At 44.0% G+C, this 20,772-nt stretch overlaps 1 protein-coding gene across 2 annotated transcripts in view; it reads left to right on the forward strand.

Annotated features, from left to right (window-relative positions):
* Positions 1-20,772, forward strand: part of CLUAP1 (clusterin associated protein 1) — a 70,634-nt gene that overhangs the window by 46,762 nt on the left and 3,100 nt on the right. For both annotated transcript variants that reach the window (XM_009323966.1, XM_009323965.1), the window contains exons 9-10: positions 9,961-10,068; positions 20,454-20,509. In XM_009323966.1, the coding sequence (XP_009322241.1) occupies positions 9,961-10,068; positions 20,454-20,509 (164 nt within the window). The remainder of the gene's footprint in view (positions 1-9,960; positions 10,069-20,453; positions 20,510-20,772) is intronic.

Here is a 20,772-nt window from a genome sequence, read left to right on the forward strand (position 1 = left end):
TCAGAGCAAGCTCATGAAAGAGGAAATTCGCTCATTTCTGCCCATCTTTGACCTCAGTTTCTTATGTCAATGCAGTAAAAAGTGAAGAAGTTTTAGCTGAAACATAGGATTTGTAATATAAATTATAAGAATGTGGAATTGTTTCAAGGATTGACTTGAGTGAAAAAGTCCAGGTCCTGCTATCTAACAGTTTCCGGGATAAATAACTTCAAGAAGAGAAGAACATCTATCATCCGTAATCAGCATTATGAAGTATAACGTGAAAATTTGCTGATCTGCTTTCTCCTCGTCTGTGGATTTTCACTTGGAAAACTATTAGTCATTTTGCATAGCTGAAATGATATGAACCTTGCCTTTTAGTGAGTGATTTAACTGCCACCTAAGAACACGTGATTATGACTTTTAATGACCTAAAAGTATTGCTATAATACATCTTTATTCAAGTACTTAATTGTCATAATTAGTAATTATTCTAGTGATAAGAGCAGCAGGATGCTGTTTTTCAGTGCTGGCTCATCTATTGATTGTCTCATAACCTTGGAAAATCAAGTCATCTTTGTCAGCTCCAGCCTGCCTTCATCTGCACACAGTGTGGAAGTCTGCAGAGTTGCAGAGGTGTAACTGAGACAATAAATTTGGCTCTCAGAGGCTGTTTCCCCAGTCACGAGCATGGAGCACGGCTTCATTACTGGGTGCTGTAAGGTTAATTGATTGAATGTTGTAAAGCTCTCCGAGACCACGGTTTGCTAACATATAATGTTCAGGTACCAGGCTGTGCTTTTTCCTTAGACCAGACCCCACTCTCCTCCTCTCATTATTAGTGAAATGATGCCCTTTATACAATTCAAAACCAGGAGATATGCTTTGGTAAGAGAATGCAGAGGTCGGCGTCTTCAATGGCATAGTGCCCTGTTAGGGATAAGTTTACGGAACAGTTACGTTAATCCCAGGATCCTCGTCACAAGAAAAACACATTATTTGCACAAGAGGAAACAAAGAAACAGCAGCAGAATCGGTGCAGCATCACTGAACAGCTTTGCCTGCCCAACCCCCCCCCAAAGGTTAATATTGAAATTCATGCTAGAAATAGGAAGCACGATAAGGGATGGGGTTTCTGCCGTAGAGGATTCCCGAGAGCCCTTGGTCTGGCGGCTAGTGATTTTGTCAACGAGTACTGTGAGCATTGTGTGTATTGCGGGGAAATGGTACAGGCATGAGCACTTAAACCTTCTTTCACCTATGTTTGGAGATTCTGCATGCTACATCCTCCTTCTAAGATAGGATGTGCCCTGTTAATGAGACGGACGCAAGGAAGATTAAAGAAGGGCTTTTCTTCACCATCAGAAACAACTTTCTAAAGTAGGTTTTGGGAGGAAAAAATACTTCCTTAGTCCACTTGCATTTTTGAGTAATGCCCCCCACACAAAGCAAAGTGATTTTATCCTAAGTTTTCTTCCATCTTCAGTTTGTCAAAAATTTAGGCCTTTGTTGTCTGGGCCTTCAACCCAACAAATACATTGTGCCTGCTCGCAGGACTGTTAAAGTAGACCCTGCTCTGACTTGGTCTTGCTCGTGCATCGGGTTCTGGACACAAAGGGATTAGCTGCTTCCCCTTGCGGCTCCGCTCAGTGGAAGGTGGGCAGGCTGGCCTGATGTCTCCCAGTATCCTAAGACTCTCCGGCTGAATCTTGAAGGTCCGGGGTGGTGGAGTGAGCTTCGTTTGATTCATTGCTTTCCTACACAGAGGGGTAGCACGGGGCCAGTGCCTCCTGCGAGGAAACGGGAAGGTTCTCTAACTCTCATTACACTTTGCCCCTGAGAGCTGCAAAACACTTAATGAGGCTCTTCTAGCAGCATAGGCTGGAATCTGGTGATAAATTTGTTATCATTAACTGATAAAAGTCAGCATCCATTCTGCCCCTGTAAGCACTCTTACCTTTGCGTACCTTCCTAATTGATGCAGTTCTCTTATTGTCTGGGGCCTTTGACCTTATCTCCTGCTAATTTGGTAAGAAGGGTTGCAAATTAACAGGTCATTTCTCTGCAGCAGAAGTTGCAGGAATTCTGGACAGCTCTCAGTTGAGATTCAGGCTGAACTAACACCAGAGAAACCCAAATCATATTTCTTGTAAAGAAGAGCTGTGGAATGTAGGTTGAATTGTGCCAGTCTGTTAAGAATATAGAAAGCCCGTGGATATGTCATGGTACACGCATAAAACTTGCAAAAATGTTTAGTGTAATTCAGAAGCAGCCTGGTTCTTTTTTTCTTTTGCTAGCATACATTGCAAATCATCTTTTATTTCTGACAGAGCATCCCCATAAAACCACTGCACTAAAAAAAAAGAAAAGCTAACACTAAGGTATGTGAAAACCCATTCTTAAAATGTGTAAAGATGTTGAACTCTAGATACAGATCAGGCTTTGAGTATTATTTACATGATGAAAATATACGCGATTAAGTATTTGCAGCAGTACAGAAATGTTTTTTGTGATGAGGGGTAAGTAACTCGCTGTTATTTTTGTAATCTTTATTTCACATAAGATGCTCTTAGAGAAACCAATATGCGATGTGGTGTTTTTCACACAGCATGCTGCCCTTGTGGCACATGCAAGGTTGGTGCAAAGTGACGAATGCCAATTGACTGAAACTCAGGGCTCAGTTTCCTTGTGGTTCTTGCTTGCCAGTGGCTCTTAAAACATTCTATGAGACACTGCTCGGATGAGCACCGTGAAGGCTGTTGATAGAACTGTTGTCAGGTGTAGATATGTGAAGGGTTCCTCTGATAATGGCTTGGTGTGAGAGGAGAGGGCTAGGAAGGTGACTGACCACAGCAGAAATTCAAGATGTTTTGTCAGGTTCATCCAAGGTTGAAAAAACATGTTTGCTGAGCAAAAAGTAACAAGTGGAAATGTTTCTAGACTGAAATACATTTTTTCAGACTAATGAGCTTATTACATTTACAGATCTTTCTTTCTCACTTTTTTTACACACTCCTTCATGTGCGTTTTCTCGCATTCTTTCTAAGATTCTTTTTTTGGCAATTTAAAAGCAGACTATGTAAACTATACTTAAAAAAAAGTAAAATGTTTTGTTTTGAAAATTAGAAAATAAACCCTTTGAATTTTTCAAAATACTTCCTGTATTTCTTTTGGGTAACGCTATGCCCAGGATTTGATTTCAGTTTGCAAAAGTATTTGCCGTAAGACTGCATTTTTCATTGACTGTACCACTTTCTGGTGTGCCGCTCCAGTCAGCCCACCCTGCGTACTCTTGCTTGGTCTGTGGAATGAATAAACATCCATGTTACACAGCATTTTGAAATTTGCACTACTTCAGTATTGTTCAGCAACAGCAATGGGGTTAACTGATGCTCCTGGAGAGCTTCAGTTCTGCTCGATACACAACCGAAGTGTTTCCTTGGCCAGTTCTACTGGCCGAGCTAACTCTTTCTTTTCTGACAGCCAAGCAAAATGTGCTTAGCTCTATCGTCTTGCTGAATTAAACAGAGCAAATAGATGTTGCCCTTTGGATAGCAAATCGCATGGCGCTGTTGCAGTTTGGTGCTGCACTGAACCTCTTGTACCCTTTCTACTCCAGAACTGAGGCTTTAAAATCTGACAGCAGATAAACAAAAAGCCCCATTGCAACAATTGCGGCATTTGAAGTGTAGCAGTGAGTCGCTGGGTAATTCCCACAGGGGCGAGGTGCCTGGACGATACTGCTAATGCTCAGCACTGTCACCAGCAGGGTGCTCAGACCATCCATCTTCTTGTAATGGACACTTGGAATTTGTCCACAATAGTCTTGTGTTTTGCTTGTTAAATAATTGCAAATTCATGTTCTAATTTAATAGTACTTTGATGGATTCTTGGCTTTTGAGATCATTAGAAATAGTTATGGTCACTGAATATCTAAGTGATATATTAATATCTAAAAAATATCTAAGCTACTTATTCCTCTGCCAAGACCACAAATCCCAGTGTAAATGCAGCTTGTCATCGAGAGTTATTTTTAATGACTTCAAGTGACAGAGACCTATCGCTTCCCTGGGCAGTGGTGAATCATCCTTACTGTTAAAAATGGGAGTTTGGATACTGTAGCAATAGACCATTTTAAAATGACCGAGTGAGGTAAGAAAGTGCACTTAGACCTCTAAAACCTACTCGTTGGTGTTTGTTGGTATGTTCTTGCCCAGTTTTAGTATACGAAGGTCTGAACATCCAAGCTTTCTGCTGAAGTTAGTAGGAGCCACAGGCGTTTGGACCTTGAGCCAAGCTCTCAGTACCAGGATGAACTTTCCTCAGAGATCAGATGAAGGATCTCAGTTTTGTGCTAAGGACAAAGGATGTTCCCTACTGAAATTTATATATCAAAGCATTTCTTCCTGTTCGAATTGCAGAGCTGCAAATCCGTGAGCATTCCGGCTGATATACACAACTAGTGTCTCTGAGTTTGGTGAGACATGAATATGGGTTTGGTAGAACCGAGGCTTTCAAGTGGGAGCTGAACTTCACCCTCCCTTTGGTCACATTAAAATCCCAATCCACCCCTTTTTTTTTTTTCCTGTTCTAAAATTTCATGCTGTTTGTTAAAGGGATTTTATTTTGGATCAAGTGGCTGTCAGTTGCCCACTTGATTTTTTTCATGATGTTTTTTCACCAAAATCAACGTCCCGCTGAATCCAGTAATTGCTGTGGAGCCAGCGCCTGTGTTTTCAAAGCAGTGATTTTTATTATGAAGTGGAACATGCTAAACAATACTTACATCTAATTCTAAAGCATATCAATAACCAATGTCCTTTGTGCTTATTATCTTCACCTGTGCTGGTTTTGGCTGGGATGGAGTTAATTTCCTTCACAGTAGCTAGCATGGGGGCTGTGTTTTGGATTGGTGCTGGAAACAGTGTTGATAACACAGGGATGTTTTCGTTACTGCTGAGCAGTGCTGACACAGAGTCAAGGCCTTTTCTGCTCCTCACCCCACCCCACCAGCGAGCAGGCTGGGGGGGCACAAGAAGCTGGGAGGGGACACAGCCGGGACAGCTGACCCCAACTGACCAAAGGGATATTCCACACCATATGCCATCATGCTCAGCATATAAAGCTGGGGGAAGAAGAAGGAAGGGGGGGACGTTTGGAGTGATGGCATTTGTCTTCCCAAGTCACCATTACGCGTGACGGAGCCCTGCTTTCCTGGAGATGGCTGAACACCTGCCTGCCGATGGGAAGTAGTGAATGAATTCCTTGTTTTGCTTTGCTTGTGTGCGTGGCTTTTGCTTTCCCTGTTAAACTGTCTTTATCTCAACCCACGAGTTTTCTCACTTTTACCCTTCTGATTCCCATCCCGCCGGGGGGGAGTGAGTGAGCGGCTCTGTGGGGCTTAGCTGCCGGCTGGGGTTAAACCACGACATCACCACAGTACCTTCATATTTTACAGTTGGATGCATTTACTTGAATATTTATGCAAACTAACAAATCTGCCATGAAATCAGTGGTGAGTTATTAAATCATGATGTTTTTCCTTCAAGTGTTGCAAACTACCAAAAGTTAAATCATTGAAATATAGTGTTATCGGTCCAGGTATCTGCTTTGGCTTTTTCTGGAAACAGCGGGTGTGCTTTAGAACAAATAAGGCATCTTCTGAGAGCAGTGTTTTTCAGTTGTAACCGGGATGTACTTTTTGTGGCTGGACTGCTTTAAATGAAACTAATTTAGTTGACTGGAACCCACCTTTGTGAAATGGAAATGTTGACATGTAAGGCAAGCGGGGTTTAAAATCCCAGTATATTCTCTCTCAGGTAGTCTGATGTTTTGCCAGCATTCTCCGTGCAGTAGAGTAAATCACAGCGGTGGGGAAATGGGCCTAACGCAGTTTTATAGAGTTGTTCTGTTGATTACCTTTTCGTAGTAAAAATACAGGAGCTTGTTAAAATACCAGCCTTAAGCTCCAGTAAGCTGCCAACGTTGGCCTAAATTTGGGCACGTGGATTGCTGAATAGCAGTTTATCGTGAAAAGTCAAATAATCTTCACGTAAACCCATGCAAATCTTGTAAGCCAGCTGCATTAGAATGTGTTCTGTACTCCATGTACTAGTACGTGGGAATTTGTAGTAGTATGCTTTATTACCTTCGTTGCTTTATGCTGATACTAAGAAAAATCTACCTTTTCTCCATAAAGAATGTTCCTTGTCTCCCTGGAATTGATGCAGTGTAATTTCTGTTATGCAGTATTACACAGATGTGGTTGTGACTTCTCCTAGGGCAACAAGTAGTTTCGTTCTATATGTTGTTAAATGAAACTTTCTGAATTGTCACCTTTTTATGAATACCAGGAATATTTTGTTGAAAACTGGGCACATGCAATGAGGGACGTAGGATGGTGGAACCCTGTAGTTAGTGCTCTAGCTAGGACGGGTCACACACAGCATTAGGCTAGTCTGCCATTTAATCCTGCTAAGAAGCCCGTACTCAGCTTGTGTATTTAAATAAATTTTCAGCAATATACTCTGCTTCTGTGTCCTTGGGATTTTGGCCCAGCACGATTCTGCTCAGCTGATGATAACTCGGGTTGTATACTGGATAGAGCCGGGCTCGGTGATAGCAGCCATTGAGCTGGGTTAGAGCAATACATTTATTTTTTTGTAAATGAAAAAGGTGCTTTATGTCTTTCCAAGTGGTGAGCAGGAGGCTTGGAGGCACAGATTTTACTGTTGCTGAATTTGCATTTGCAGCTGCCACTTTTCTGATCCTCCGGCGTGCGTTCACTGTAGCAGCACGGTGACGCTTCGTGTTGGGGTATGCACATCAAAATTCCAGCGAGGCTATTCAAAGAAAATCCAAACTCTTGCCATAGATCCATAACAAGATGTCTTTCAAAGTCACAACTTGGTAGGAAAAATTATGCACTGTGCTTATATGCTGGTAATTCACCTGATTAATCTTCTCTTCATTTGTATTGAAAAGTAATCCAGGATTTTTAAAGGCGTAAATGAAAGTTAGGCATTCAGTTGCTACTGGCTTGGCTTGTCGAGCACACTGTGAAAGACAAGAGGTAGAGCTGGGACACAAGGCATGCTTTTCTGTGGTATTCTGTGGCATCCACGCATGGGCTGAACAGCAGAAAACTGCGACTTCATCACTGACAGACGAGAGTTACAACGTCTAAGTTAGTGGGGGAGAAGGATAAAAGAAATTGTGTGAGAAAGAGGGGATTGAGAATAGCAGAGAACCCGAGGGAAAGAAGAAAAGGGCTGGGTGAGGGGGGAAAAAAGCTGTGTTTAAACCATTTCCTTTCATAAAGCGGCCCTCCAGCCACTGATGCTCTCTCCACAGTAGGTATCACTTCTATTGCAGGGCACTTACTCACCGTGGGATCTTCCTGCAAGTCCCACTTTCCAACAGAAAGGTACTGTGGGGAATTAGATGATGAAACGAGGTTCCTTTTTGCAAGTTGAAATGGGTCAGAAATGGCTGGAGTGCCCAGGATTGCGCTACAGGGAGCTGGAAGGGTTCACGTGGTTCAGGAGAGCATTAAGCCGTCAGCGTGGGTAGTTAGGAAAGAGCATCTACATACAGCAAAAGGAAGATGGCAGATTCATGCCTGTTTATTCTTGTCTTCTTACCACTGCTTTGTCCCAAGGGAAATATATTTTACATGTTATATCTGAGAGTCTGTTACCACAAGAGTTTTTTTTTTAAAAAAAAAAGGTTCCCAGAAAAGTGAAATGTCAAATTAAAGCCCCATGTTGTTACATCGGGGCCCCCACGCAGAGCAGAATCGCATTGCTATGCCTCTCTGCTCTTAAGTCCTGTCCCCGAAGTGGTGTTAGCTGGGTTTGCCACTTTGGGTTGTCAGCGGAGAGGACTGGCTCCATTAGTCCCCATCTCAGCTGGCAGCTCATGCTCAGGAGATCCCAGCGAGAAGCAGAAAGTGCTAATGGGGATGAAATAGAAGTGGTTTGGCAAAGTAATCATAAGGGCTCTCTGCGGCATCCTCAGCTCTGGCCAGTGGTGCTGCATAACAGGAGGAGCACAAATGGCAAAACCTGAAAGGGAGGAATTGCTGCTCAAAAAAAAAAAAAAAGAATAAAAGAAGGGGGGGGCGGGGGGGGAACCACAAAATAAGAACGGGGACATTTTAGTAGTAGCAGTGACAGCCATCGCAGATGAGGTAGTCTCGCTCTTTAACACAGACAACGAACCCGAATCCTTTATTTAGGCTCCACATGGCTCTTCCCAAGGAGTTTGCCTGGGCAAAGGCTGAACAAAACCTCGCTTTCCTGAATACCAGGTAAACAGGAACAGTATTCACGTCACACAGCAGTGAGTGATTCCTTCACTTGCCAAAGAAGAAAGTGCAACACAAATAGAAATTGTAGCTAACATTGCTGGAGCCTCGTAATTTTACCAGGGTATCAAATACATCCCTTGCCGTTATATTTTGTCATTAACTTCATATTGCAATGAAAAAGATTATGGGAAAATGTCTAGTATTTGTATATTGTTTGATAATTAAATATTGTAAAGATGTGTCAGCTCATTACTAATCATAATTAAAGTAGTTATTTCCATTTTCAGCTCGGACATGTGTGTAATTAAATGTACCTGGGAAAGAATTGCCTATTTTCTCTAAATAATTAACAGCTATTGTTGCTGTGCTGGGTGCTGGCCTCACACGGGGTCCTGTTGGGTTTGTTATAGCACTGCTAATTCCATCAGCTCCTGCAGGCAGGCCACCACACAGCATCAGCGCTGAGCTGTGGGATCAGCTGGTGCAGAGGGGCTCATCTCTACACGAGCGAGAAGAGTTCATAAGATGATAGGAGCTGAGGATCTGGCTCATTGATTGAATGCTTGAAGGGGGAAGTAAATAATCACAAGTGGGCAGTAGCTGGAAAGCAGAGCTTGGTCTTCGTGAGCCAAGGAGCTTGCACAAGCAGGCAGGCATGAAGAAGGAGAGAGGGGAAAAAGCTCATGGGATAGAAGGAGACTTAAATGGAGCAGAGCCTGCTCCAAATGTTCCACACACTTCTGCGCCAACTTTCCACCCGCTGTTTTCCTTCAGAATAGGCTCAGAGGAGAATCTGAGTGCTTTCAGGGGAGCAAATTAAGGAGTATTTACTGAAAAAATGGTTGACCGTGAATGGGAACCTCAAGGTAGGACTCGTAGAGCTGACATGGTGAACAGCCCGCCCTTTTTTTTGCAGGCACTTTTAAGTATCTGAAGACTTTTGTCATCCTTTCAAACATCTGAAGGACAATTTAAGCTAAGTCCTTTAGGTTTGTTCCAATTTGGTGACCGGGGAACCGGGAGTAAAGGACTAAGTAGGCTTTAGTTTGGATAGGAAGAAGAAAACAAAGGCAGATTATGAAAATGTTGGAAGAAGTTCCTGCATCTTGGGAAGCTTTTTTGTCTCTCCAGCCATCTTGGGTTTGGCTGGAACTGCTTTCATTTATCTGGGGATGTCTCACTGTGCTTTTCTAATGTATGATTAAATGAAAGGCAAAGGGTCTATGGGGATGGTTTTTGATATTGCTTATGTCAGGGTAAAAGACTAGGAGATGTATTAATAAGCCCACACTTTCCAAACGCTTTTAAAAGATTTTTATCTTTAAATCAGTTGCTGAAATAGCACCTTCTGACTGTATGTATGCTTCATACCCAGAGAGTGTATTTACAACAGCACCTTTATGGTACAATCTGAGGATTGTCCCAAGACAATTGTTTATACTGTATGCTTCTTTGGCACTTATGTGTAGAAGGATGCCATCCTTAGGATGTGGACGTTGGCTATTTCCCTGTGCTTGTCAGTAGAGCCAATGTTCTGTCTGTAACCGCATTTTTAATTAATCTTGGACTTGAACAAAGGTAGAGACTGCTAGCATCTCTTGCGTCCAACTGCTCTTCTGAGTTGTGGGTTGGTTTGAGTCATATTTATCAACTGCTTTTGTTTTAACCAGATAATGATGATTCCGACATAGAGATTCAAGAGGATGAAGGATCTGATAGTGAAGTGGAAGACAGGCAAATCGTGAAGCAGCGCACCGCCACAGAAACGCTACTGCAAGGTATCTTAACCTTTCCTTAGTTGCCTTTATTCAGAAGGATGTGCTGGAATTATCTGAGTAATCTTAAATGTAAGAAGACCCTGTTATCGTTCAAGGACATTGGCACTGCGCAGTTCTTGTGAGCTGTAAGAGCACAGTGTCTTATGGATTAAACATAGTGCTTTCAGGGGAGCAAATTAAGGAGTATTTACTGAAAAAAGTACCATGTAAGGAAAATCCTTCCTTGGTATTGCCTTGCAGATTCTGAAGCAGCTTTATACAAAGTCGTAGAAAAGTAATACTATTTCTCATTGCAAAGCAGTTATTTCCCTTTAGCTGTTGACACTTCTTCTAGTAGAGCCTTCTTCAAAAGGAGACCTTTAGCGAGTCCATAAAGCCACCTGCACTGACACAGTCACGGGTGCAACACACCCGTGTTATTTATTTCAGGGAAGGACGTCTGGCTTCTGCCACTGTTTATGTGGAGTGGAACTGCAGCCTCTGGCTGATTCTGCTAGAACCCTGGTCAGAAGCAACTCAGAGAAATGACTGTCTGAGGGTCTGTGTTTCACTTAGGTGGGAAAAGAAATGTTCTGCTTAGTCGATAGTCAAGCAAATTGAAACCAGGAAATCAGGTTAGTTCTCCTTGGCGTTCTTGTTAGCGGTGAGTGATTCTGACCATCAGCAAAAGCCTCTCTGGGATCTGGATGAAGTGCCTGTGTGGGTAATTTCATGTGCCACTACTTCTGCTGGAAGCTGTTACTTAGATAAACTGCAAATACATGTTTTTTCCAAGTTGAATTCTGCTCTCCCCTCTCTGACAGACCAGAGCAAGAAGCTGAAGTTCTCAAGTCAATATAATTCAAGCATTTTTATCCTCAGTTCCTCTGTTTTTCATAAAACTTGAAAATTCTTGGAAAGTGCTAGAAATGCTAATATTTGCTAAGGTTTTTTACAATGCATTTTCTCAAGGAAAGGTTTGTACGCAGTTTTTAGAGCTTTGGAGGTGACTATGTAACTGTCTGCGATGCCTCATCTCAGAGGACAGCATAACCTAGTGATACGGGTACTGGTTGCAGCCAGAGTCAGCTCTTAATATCAGTTTTAGGAGCAAAAAGCTTTATAATAAAAGTTGTAGATTTTGTTGCAAGTAGAATTTTTTCTAGGAAGAGCTTTGTTATCATTAATTACACTTACTGGAGACTCAGCATTAGCTTGTCAGACTTAAAGCAAGCAGTTCAAATCCCTGGGCTCTTTTCTCTGCCATGCTGTTTAGATTGCTTTCTGTGCTTTTGTAGGTCTCTTCCTAGTGTTTAGTAAACTACTTCTGGCAGATAATCATGCTCTGACTTTTGCATACTCTGAGCACGCTGTTTGCTGACTATACAGTCGCCATCCCAATCTTTACTCTCCTTATCTCTGTGTAAGTTGGAAGCCTCCCTTAGCTCTCTGTCCTCTTTTTGCCTCTCACCTGCTGTGAGCTACTGAAGCAGCTCCAGGTATGTTAAATGGCTCCTGAGATGCCTTTCCTACAGGTCCTCCAGAAGGAGTAAGGTTGTATTCCCCCATTCTAACGCACAGCACTTCAGTCCTACAGTGCTCCAGTGTAATCTCTGCTGGCAGAGATGGATACAAACATTGTTAGGCTCTTAAGGGAAGGATTGTTGGCTCACTTTTCTGCTTTGCGAAGGTTACTCATCATCATCTTGGACAAGTCCCACAGTTGCTCTAGCTGTAGCTACACCGTGAGATTAACAGTGAGCACTCTGTCCGTACCGCTGGCTTTGGTTCAAAATGCCTACACTTCTTCTTTAGGAAAACTCAACCTTGGGATATCTCTGCTTCTGGTGTTAGAGTGAGCTTGCTCAGTCCTGCCCATTCTTACCTGTCCAGAACATACAAACAAAAGCTTGGACTGTATCAAGACACCAGTCAGGCCAACGCTTTCCTTCGGGAGCTCCAGCCTGATCCAGAGTACGCGCTTATGTGACCAACAGTTCTAGCCTTGAGAACAGTCTCAGATCTGCCCCTCTCTGTCTGTGTAAATGGGCCCCTTTGGTCCAGGACCCTCATCGATAGTGAGGTTATGTGTTTGACTGCGTGACCCTCTCACCAACTGAAGTGCTGGAGACATGTCAAGACTTGAGATTAATGTCAGGTGTGTCAGCTTCTTTAGAAAATCAGGCCTGAACATTCGCTTTTGGCCATTTGTCATTAAACACACCAAGAATCTATACATGTACTTCAGCACAGGTAGTTTGCATTTAAAATGTACTTAATTATTAAGGCAGCATGACAAGAACATGATTTCTATTAATTACTGCTTTTTTCCTTGACTGAATTCAAGAGATTTCAATTGCTTGCTTTTGAAGCATTGTGTCTCCTTACACGGTGGTGCTTCTGAGACGTATTTGCTCACAAACTAAGGAGAAATGGTCCACTGTAGTCAGTTCCTGTAGTTGCTGTGATCCAGTTTTACATCTCTAATTTCCAGGTTATTAGTATTGTAAGAGAAGACTTCCTCCCTCTGTAATAGGTGGGGAGGTATTCCAGTGTGTTTTGCCATTACAGAGGCAAGGTTCTTAGGGAGAGATAATCTCTCTTATTAGGTCACTTGGTATAATTGAGAAAAATCAACACACTTTCACCCTCAAGAGTCCTTTCATCAGGTCTGTCTAGATGCAGCAAAATTCAAACTAAATGCAGCTTTGGCAATTAGCCAATTAAAAGACTTGAAGGTATAGGATTTAGTCCCCCATGGAGCAGAAAAGAGTGTTAGCTGGGGGAGACACGAGAGGCTGCTAGCTCCCGTGGTACAGAAAGAAAATCGAACCCTTATTCCCCATGTACAAAGAGGAATAGGCAGTAGCAGGTTAAGGAGGAACCTGTAATGCGCTGTGGAGCTTGTCTCTCCTTTGAGTTCAATGGTTCTGATTCAACAGTACAGCAAACTGAGTTTTAGGAAGCCAGGACAGCTTCTGTACAAGGAGGGAGCAGGCTGGGGGGTGAAAATAAATGGCTGGGAAGATAGTCGCCAGACTGACAGATGCTGGCTTACTGGGTTTGTGAAACTACAACCTGTTTTGTTATCACAATATCACAGTTGCAGACAAGTCTCCTCCTTGATGGGGCTTATTGTAATAAATCCATGTGTCACTAATCATTTGCTTTTGTAAGTAAGAGAATACATTGATTTATCATCTGTAACTTTTAATTTGAACATTGTCAATGTGAATAAAAATTCACGTCCACTTTTATTCTGTCCAGCAATAGATAAGTGAGGTTGTTACACAAATAAAATAGATGCATGGACTTCCCTGAGGTCAAACCGCGAGTTAGCGATGGCGTTTGGAATAAGACTGTTTTGTCAGAGAACCAAAGAAAAATAAATTCTTGCCATGTTGAAGGTCTTAACCATCTGCAGTGTAGAGAAACCTCTTGCCTGAGACAGGCCATAAACCGGTAGTGTGCAGCAGGATGGTTGTTCATGTGCAGATGGGGTGGACATCAGGGTGAAGAATGCAAAGCCTTGTCCTGGGAATGTAGAAGCTGCCGTGCCAGGTCAGGCGTGAGGTCCGTCTAGCCTGGTCTTCTGTCTCCAGCACTGGCTGAAAGAAAACACCTGGGCAAGAGCGTAGGAACTTCCCTCAGGTTCCCTCCCACTCTCAAACTGTTTCAACCCTCATCAGGATTTCCTGAGTTGGATGTGGTTTCCACGAATTTAGTCTAACCCTCAGTAGATTTTTTTTTTTTTCCTAAGAGCCTTTCCAGTTTCCCCTTGAACTACAGTGGATTTTTTTCATCCGCACTATCAAAAGTGGCAGATTTTGAAGCGACGTTGTATAGATCCATGTGTAGATCCATCTTTCCAGTCTCATTCGGACCAGAGTTCTGAAATGCATTTTGGAATCATGAGCAAATTCAGGATCACTCCTCTTCCCAGCGATAGCACTGGCTGACTGGATAGGCCATGGCAGACTGGCACAGACTGTGCCTGCAACAAGGTAGGCAGTGGAAACGCTACTGAATGAAGCAGAAATGATCCGCGCTTGCAGAACTGTGGGACTGTGCCTGTCTGTAGTAAATCACCCTCTATTCCACACTGCCAGGATCTTTCAGCCCCTGTAAACCAATTGTCCAAATGCTTTAGCTCTTATGTTTCCTTCTGTAATGTTAGTGTTAAGTGGTGTTTTTGTCCTGTTTGGACCACAGAGACCATTTCACTACCGAGACAGTAACAACTTCAGTCCCATTTGGTCCTTATTGTAAGAAGACAGCTTTATAAAACTCTGAATGTTTTTCAGTAAACAATCAGTCCAAAGTCAAACGGTGAGAGAGCCGCTCTCTTGGAGCCTCTTACCTTTGTAAAAGTGACCCAGAGGATCGATGTGGTAATGATGTGCTGGCAGCCAGGTTAGTGAGTGTACTTTCTACTGAATGGATAAAATCTTTGCCTGTGAAAACCTGCGCTGTTTAACATAGCAAGAACAAATAAGTCTCTGAATGCAGCAGTTGAGAATAAAGGATTTTTATTAAGAAAGCAAAGTGTACCTCATTGGAAGAAGTGGAACCAAGTACACGATAATCAAACTGGAGGTGAGTTCAGGGGCAGACAGAGAGCGTGGTCCATGTCTCGGTGGACGTGGGCTGGCTTACCAGCACCAGCTGTTCCCACGCTGTAGCCAGGCCTGTGGGATTCCCCAGTCCTGTACAGATGCATCTCGCAGAGGCAGCGCATGCAGAGCAGCACATATTGAAAGCATGCTGATGATGCTGTTGTGGCAGACACTCAGTGTTTTGAGAAGACATCTTGGTTTTCTTCTTAAACTTGAGCTTGTGGTTATTAAGTAGGAGCTGGCTAGCGGACATTGGGAAAGGGCCAGAAGTACCCTGCATGCGGGGGGAAGGCTGCGGAGGCTGAATTAGCCCTCATTTTTTCAATCCTGTAGGGAGAACGGGAGCTTTGACATAGTAGCAAGAAATCTTCTCAGGTGAGCCTACACAGTCCTGTTTCCAAATCCCTCCATACAGCATGCAAGCTGAAAAGTAGGAAAGTCCTGTTCTCAGTGGAAATGGTCAGACTCTGCTTGTGGAAATTCTCTCTCCAGCTTGTGGCCCTGTTCAGAGTTCTGCTACTGAATTTCTAGAATGTTTTCCTTCCCTGTAACCTCCCAGGTGTGTAGAAGCCACAGATGTGCCATCAATGTGCAGGGGAGGGGAGGGATTCAATTAGGAATGTGCAACAGCTGCCTGCTCCTTGTTGGGTGTCTTGTTCACGTTCAGTTCCTGTAGCTGTCACCTGCCTAATTTTTAAAAACACATGGTAAATAACTAGTCTATTTCTTCCCTTCTCTCTGGTTCCTAAAGGAAATTACATCTCTGAGTCCAAGACCAAGAAACGTATGCAAGTGCATTTATCTTTACAAATACAAGATGATAACAAATCTGCAGGTTTTCTCAAAATGTTGCATTCTTCTCTGTTGTGGAAATGAGTCTTGATAAGAAAAACATGCTGAAGCCTACTGCAGTTGTCTAGGCATCATTCAAATGCTGTGGGATCCCATCCCTGATCTCTCAGCTTCATCCGTAGGGACAGCTGCCTCTCACTGGCCTGCAGCTTAGTGCAGGATGTGGTCTCCCTCTTTATTGTTCTCAAGCCATTCCCCCCAGTCAGTCTGTTCAGAAACCCTTAAGAAACAGCGATCAGGGTCTCCCCACTGCTGCAGTCAGAGTACCTGGAGCTTGTGTTTTTGAAAAAAAAAAAAAAAACCAGAAGAAAATGTCTTGGTCAGAGTGATGCCACACTTGATAACTAAAGTGCCACCAGGGAGGATTTGCCAAGGGTGTTACATACGCAAACTTCAGCCACAGACTCAAGATACCGTCAGTGTCCTCCTGATGTCCCAGCAGTTCCAGCATGGGAAGGCCTGAGTCTCAAAAATACCAGGAATCTGCAGTTCACGCACTCCGTGGGGCTTGCAGGCACTCTGCAGCTCATGCTTTCAGAGGCCAAAATAGATTCTGATGTCTGCACAGAAGGGAGACCTATAGACCTTGTGTGGCGTCAAGTGGGCGGAGGTGAGTCAGATATGAACAGCAGCCTTGACACAGGCTCTGCTGGGCACTGAACTCTTCTTACCTTTCCTGTCTGTGTGGGATTTGTGAGTATTGTTTTAACCCCAGAGCTCCTTTGAAAATCCCCGCCTGATTTCTTGGCAGTTAACAAGAAGTACAGAGCAACAGAAACAAAAATCTCTTCTAACCTGGCCAGGCTGCTCTCTTCCTGATGGTTCTTCATGAGCCCTGGTGTTTGCAGGCATCTCGTTGCATGTGTCTGCCTTGATTCAAAGTCTGTGAAAGTGAGGAGATGAGTGGGTCCGGATTTTGCACGTACCGTAGCGGTGGCAGAGGGAGAAGGCTGAGGCATAAAGAATGGCTCTGGCGGGAAGGTATTTGGCTGTCCATTAGCAGGATTCAAGTTCTCCAGCTGTTTGATAATGTATGAAGTCAAGGGGAAAAATTTCACAAATGTACCTGCTCTCAGAGCACCTCAGAGGACTCTACCAAACTGGTACTGCTCTCCATGAACTATTAAAAATAAATTTCTTCCCTGTGAACTTCACAAAGTGCAATTTTACCCTGACTGGGGCTTTTTACACGTGGCATATGGTGGGTCTTTGTGACTGTGCTCCTGGACTGAATATACATTTCTAGTAAAGCAAATCAAGTTCTAACTGTAAACCTTCTAAAAGAATTTTGGAGAGTCAGATTAGTCTCTTCCTTGCCTCTTCAGGTCAAGTGGGAGGGGAAAAAACAGTCAGCACTAAGTGTTTGAGCCACTGGGTCTGACTGCCAGTGCTTGGAGGAAACCGATCTGGGGAGGGAGAAAGCTGATACAACTGCTCTTCCCATTTTCAAGTATTTCTATGTGGATCTCTGCAAATTCCTGTCCCCCAGATAAAAGTCTGCAAAGTCTTTAGTTTCCTGATATAGCAGCTGCTGGACAATATTATCAGGCTCGTGTAGCTGGGGAAAGGGGGGCAATCAAGTGTGTTTGGAAACACCGAAAAGGGGCTGCAGTTTGGAATTCAGAGAAATGAATTTGTCTTAACTTGAAATAGAGCTTCCTCCCACCACCTCGGCATCTGCTCCCAGCAGAGCTGTCTTTGGCTGTATGTTTTGTGTCAGCAAAGTTAAGTGCTCCCTGGGAGGGAGGAGGTGTTTCTGTATGCTTTCAGCCTGTATTATGGCCATTGCGACACTGGACCTGGTGGAGAAGGAGGAGAGGTTTGTAGGTCTGAAGGGACTGAGACAGGTGATTCACTTCCGAGCAAATTTCCTTTTCATGGAGGGTGTAAGAAATAAATAGAAGTATGCTCATCCTGGGCAGCAGCTGTAGTGTGCTTAGTTCATCATTGTACTTTGGCAACGCCTAGAAAATGCTGCTGAGATCAGGGCCTTGTGCTAAGGGCTACGCTCACGCTTAAGAACGCGGTGCCCAAAGGGCGTGCAGATCGGAAAGATCAGGCAGAAGATTTATCCCAATTTTCTGTGTGCGGAGGTGATGTGGAGGGAAGGGATGTGTGTTACCTGAGCTCATACTGTGAATTTGCATTAAGAGCTGGAGACTGAACGCGGATCTCCAAACTGGGAGCAAAATGTCTCAGCTGCAAATCTACCTTCTCCTCATGGTAGGTTGTCCTAACCTCTCAGGTTAAGTGTCGCTTCTTGTTGTCAGGCACAGGGTTAACATATACCCACTGCTGGGTAAGAAGATGTAAATCATTCTAGCCCTGTGGATCCATTGTAGGCAGCTGCACGGGTTAGTACAATGGCAAGCATCACACGCAGAGGAAAAATGGCAAATGCTCACAGGCTTAAAATCGTGGATGCATGTTCACTTCTGATCTTTGATAGCTCAGTGGCTATAAACCGTGGCGATGCACGGAGATTAGATTTGAATCCAAAGGTGCAGTGAATTACAGTCTGTTCATTACTAACATTTTACCTAATTATCACTTTGTACAGCCTGTCCCGGCTGAATTCACATTATCTGTAAGTAAACATAACAGGCTCTCACCCGCTTGGAAGCTGCGCGAGCCTCTGTGGCCAAAGTGGTGCAGCACTAATGCCGCAGCAAGCTGAGCCCAGCTAAATTGAACCCAGGAAATTTCAAGTGACAAACACCCCCGTACCTGCCAGCTCTCCCTGTCCTGTGCAGGCGACTCCTCCGTTTCCTGCCTCCCCCCCAGTACACACGGAAATGCACCGCAGCCATCTGTCACTCCTCTTGCTCCCACACATGGAAACCTGGGGGTTTATGATCTGAAAGTTAAAATAACGCTCCCGCCTTTGTCACGGAAGCTCTTCTACCCATGTGGAAAATCTGCTTTCTCTCCTGTTTAGTCTACAGCATAGTGCACAACCTGAAGCTCCAGGCCCTCTGCACCCTGGGGTGTCTCCTGTGAGTGTCCCAGGGTTGGGCTACAGGACCTAACCCTGCTGATCCCACAGTCGCTAGTTCCAAGAGGTGCTCCTGGCTTAAACGATGTAGGGATCAAAGTCTGGGCAGTACCTGATTCTCGTCTTCCTCCAAATGTAAGCAGTTAGATGCCTTAAGATGTCCTTACTGTTTCCACAGATGGAAGAGCAGCATCCTGCAGACCTTCTGTTAGCATTCTCTAAGCTCTTCCCTTGGCGCGTTTGAACTATCCTATTTCATCAGCTCTCCTTATGTGATATCTTGACTCTCTTTTATATTCAGGATCTCTCTCAGCTTTGTCTTACCAGTAAATTTTAGGAGCTCCCTGCTCCTTTCTCCTTTTGAGTTAATAATTCCCTATCTAACACTTTATGCTGAGCCTTCTACGCAGCAAAATTGCAATTAAACTCTTGGAGCCATCTGTAGGCTGGGCAAAAATGTGATTCCATTGTCGTCTAATGATGTCAGTTGTAATCATCTCCAGATTTACATAGTTTAGTCTAGCGTAAATTAGAGCAAAAGCCTGTAAAGCTTGAAGAGAGATCTTCTGTCCAGGAATCTTCTTATAATTCCATCTCCGCTGCCTGTGTTATCAGCAACCCAATGGATAGAGGACACCACTTGTTATTTAAAGACATAAGATCCTTTAAATTATCTGCCTTGACGCACCAAGGGTTTTTTGGTGACTTCTGGACGAGTTAGCCAGCTTTTTGCTACAACTAACCCAAATCAATCTGCAAAGGGGATGAAAGGGACCTGTCTTCTTTTGTACTTTGGGAGATACAAAGGAGGTTTGGCAGGATATATTTCAAAGTTGCTTTGTTTTCATGCTAAAAAAATAAAATAGAATTTGTCTACATTGGAAAAATCCATATTTGACATAGAGGAAACTAGTGATGATGGGAGATAAACAGATGGTGAAATGCGATGGTCACAGCAGGACTGTTAAATAGGCATCCAGTTGGCGCTGAGTGACTTCTGGTAGCTGCGGGAAGCAGGGCTGAGTCACCCAGTCAGCCCACGCGCAGAATTTCCCCAGTCACAGCTCTGCTATGCCCATTCCCAACACCTTCCGGGCTCCCTTCCTAGCAAAGGAGACCATGCTAGCGTCTTCCCCATTTCATATGGCCTCTACATAGCCAAAAGTAACAAAGGAAGGCGCAAGTGTGTTCTCCCTTTTCAGTGAACTCCCTACAACCCTGAGATCTCCACCTCCCTCTTCAGACTTACACATCCAACTCTCAACAAGAAATTCTTGAGGTTTGCCTTGGCCCTGCCTGGGATTCTTGTCAGTCCCTACTGGAGTATCAGAAAGGATCTGAGGATAGCGAGCTCTCTAAAGGACAGAAGGCTTACCACACGGAAAAGACGGGCTTTTGTTCTCTGTGTACCAAAGCAGAGGAAGGAATATGCCAGTTCACAGAATCGTTTAGGTTGGAAGGGACCTCTCGAGATCATCTAGTCCAACCCCTGTGCTCAAACAGGAGGTTTGAGCAGGTTGTCCAGGACCACATCCAGTTGGGTTTTGAATACCTCCATGGATGGAGAGACTCTAACTTCTCTTGGCAACCTTGTTCCAGTGTTTGACCACCCGCATAGTAAAAATAAGTGGCTTCTTGTGTTCAGATAGAATTTCCTGTTTCTTAATGTGTCCATTGCCTCTCGTCCTGTCAGAACTGTCGTACTGGCATAAGGTAGCTCTGGAAATACCATCCTGACTGGAATTACTGCCAGCCTTACCCTCTTCTACCTTCTCCTGAGCTCTAAGGCTTAACAAGGGGGGTGACCTTACATGCATTGGGATATCATCCTCTCACTGCCATTTGACTAGTCCTCTAAAATGTACACTCTGAACTTTATCTTTCATTCTCCCTCAGTGTTAACCATGAGCCAGGCTTTATGGTGATTCTTTTTGCTCTTGCAGGAAGAGCTGGGGCACGGATTGTGGGAACAATGCAAGGTGGAGACACGGAGGAAGATGTAAGTAACCATCCCATGTGCCTGTAGAGCTTCTCTAACAGTGCTTTAGAGCGACAGCCCTCTCCTCAGCTAGAGAAACACCTTTTTACCTGCTGAATCTTCATGCCCCAGGCCTGCTTTTCCCTTCCTTTCCTCCAGCTGCCTGCTCTCATTTGCATAGACACATATTTTCCTATTTTTCTTTTGCTCTTGGAGTCTCTGTGCACTGCCCTGTGCTTTAGCCTCAGCCTGCAGTGCATAACTAGTGGCACACGGGCTGCAGG

This window comes from Pygoscelis adeliae, unplaced genomic scaffold (genome assembly GCF_000699105.1).
Source record: "Pygoscelis adeliae isolate BGI_AS28 unplaced genomic scaffold, ASM69910v1 Scaffold585, whole genome shotgun sequence".
Classification (NCBI taxonomy): domain Eukaryota; kingdom Metazoa; phylum Chordata; class Aves; order Sphenisciformes; family Spheniscidae; genus Pygoscelis; species Pygoscelis adeliae.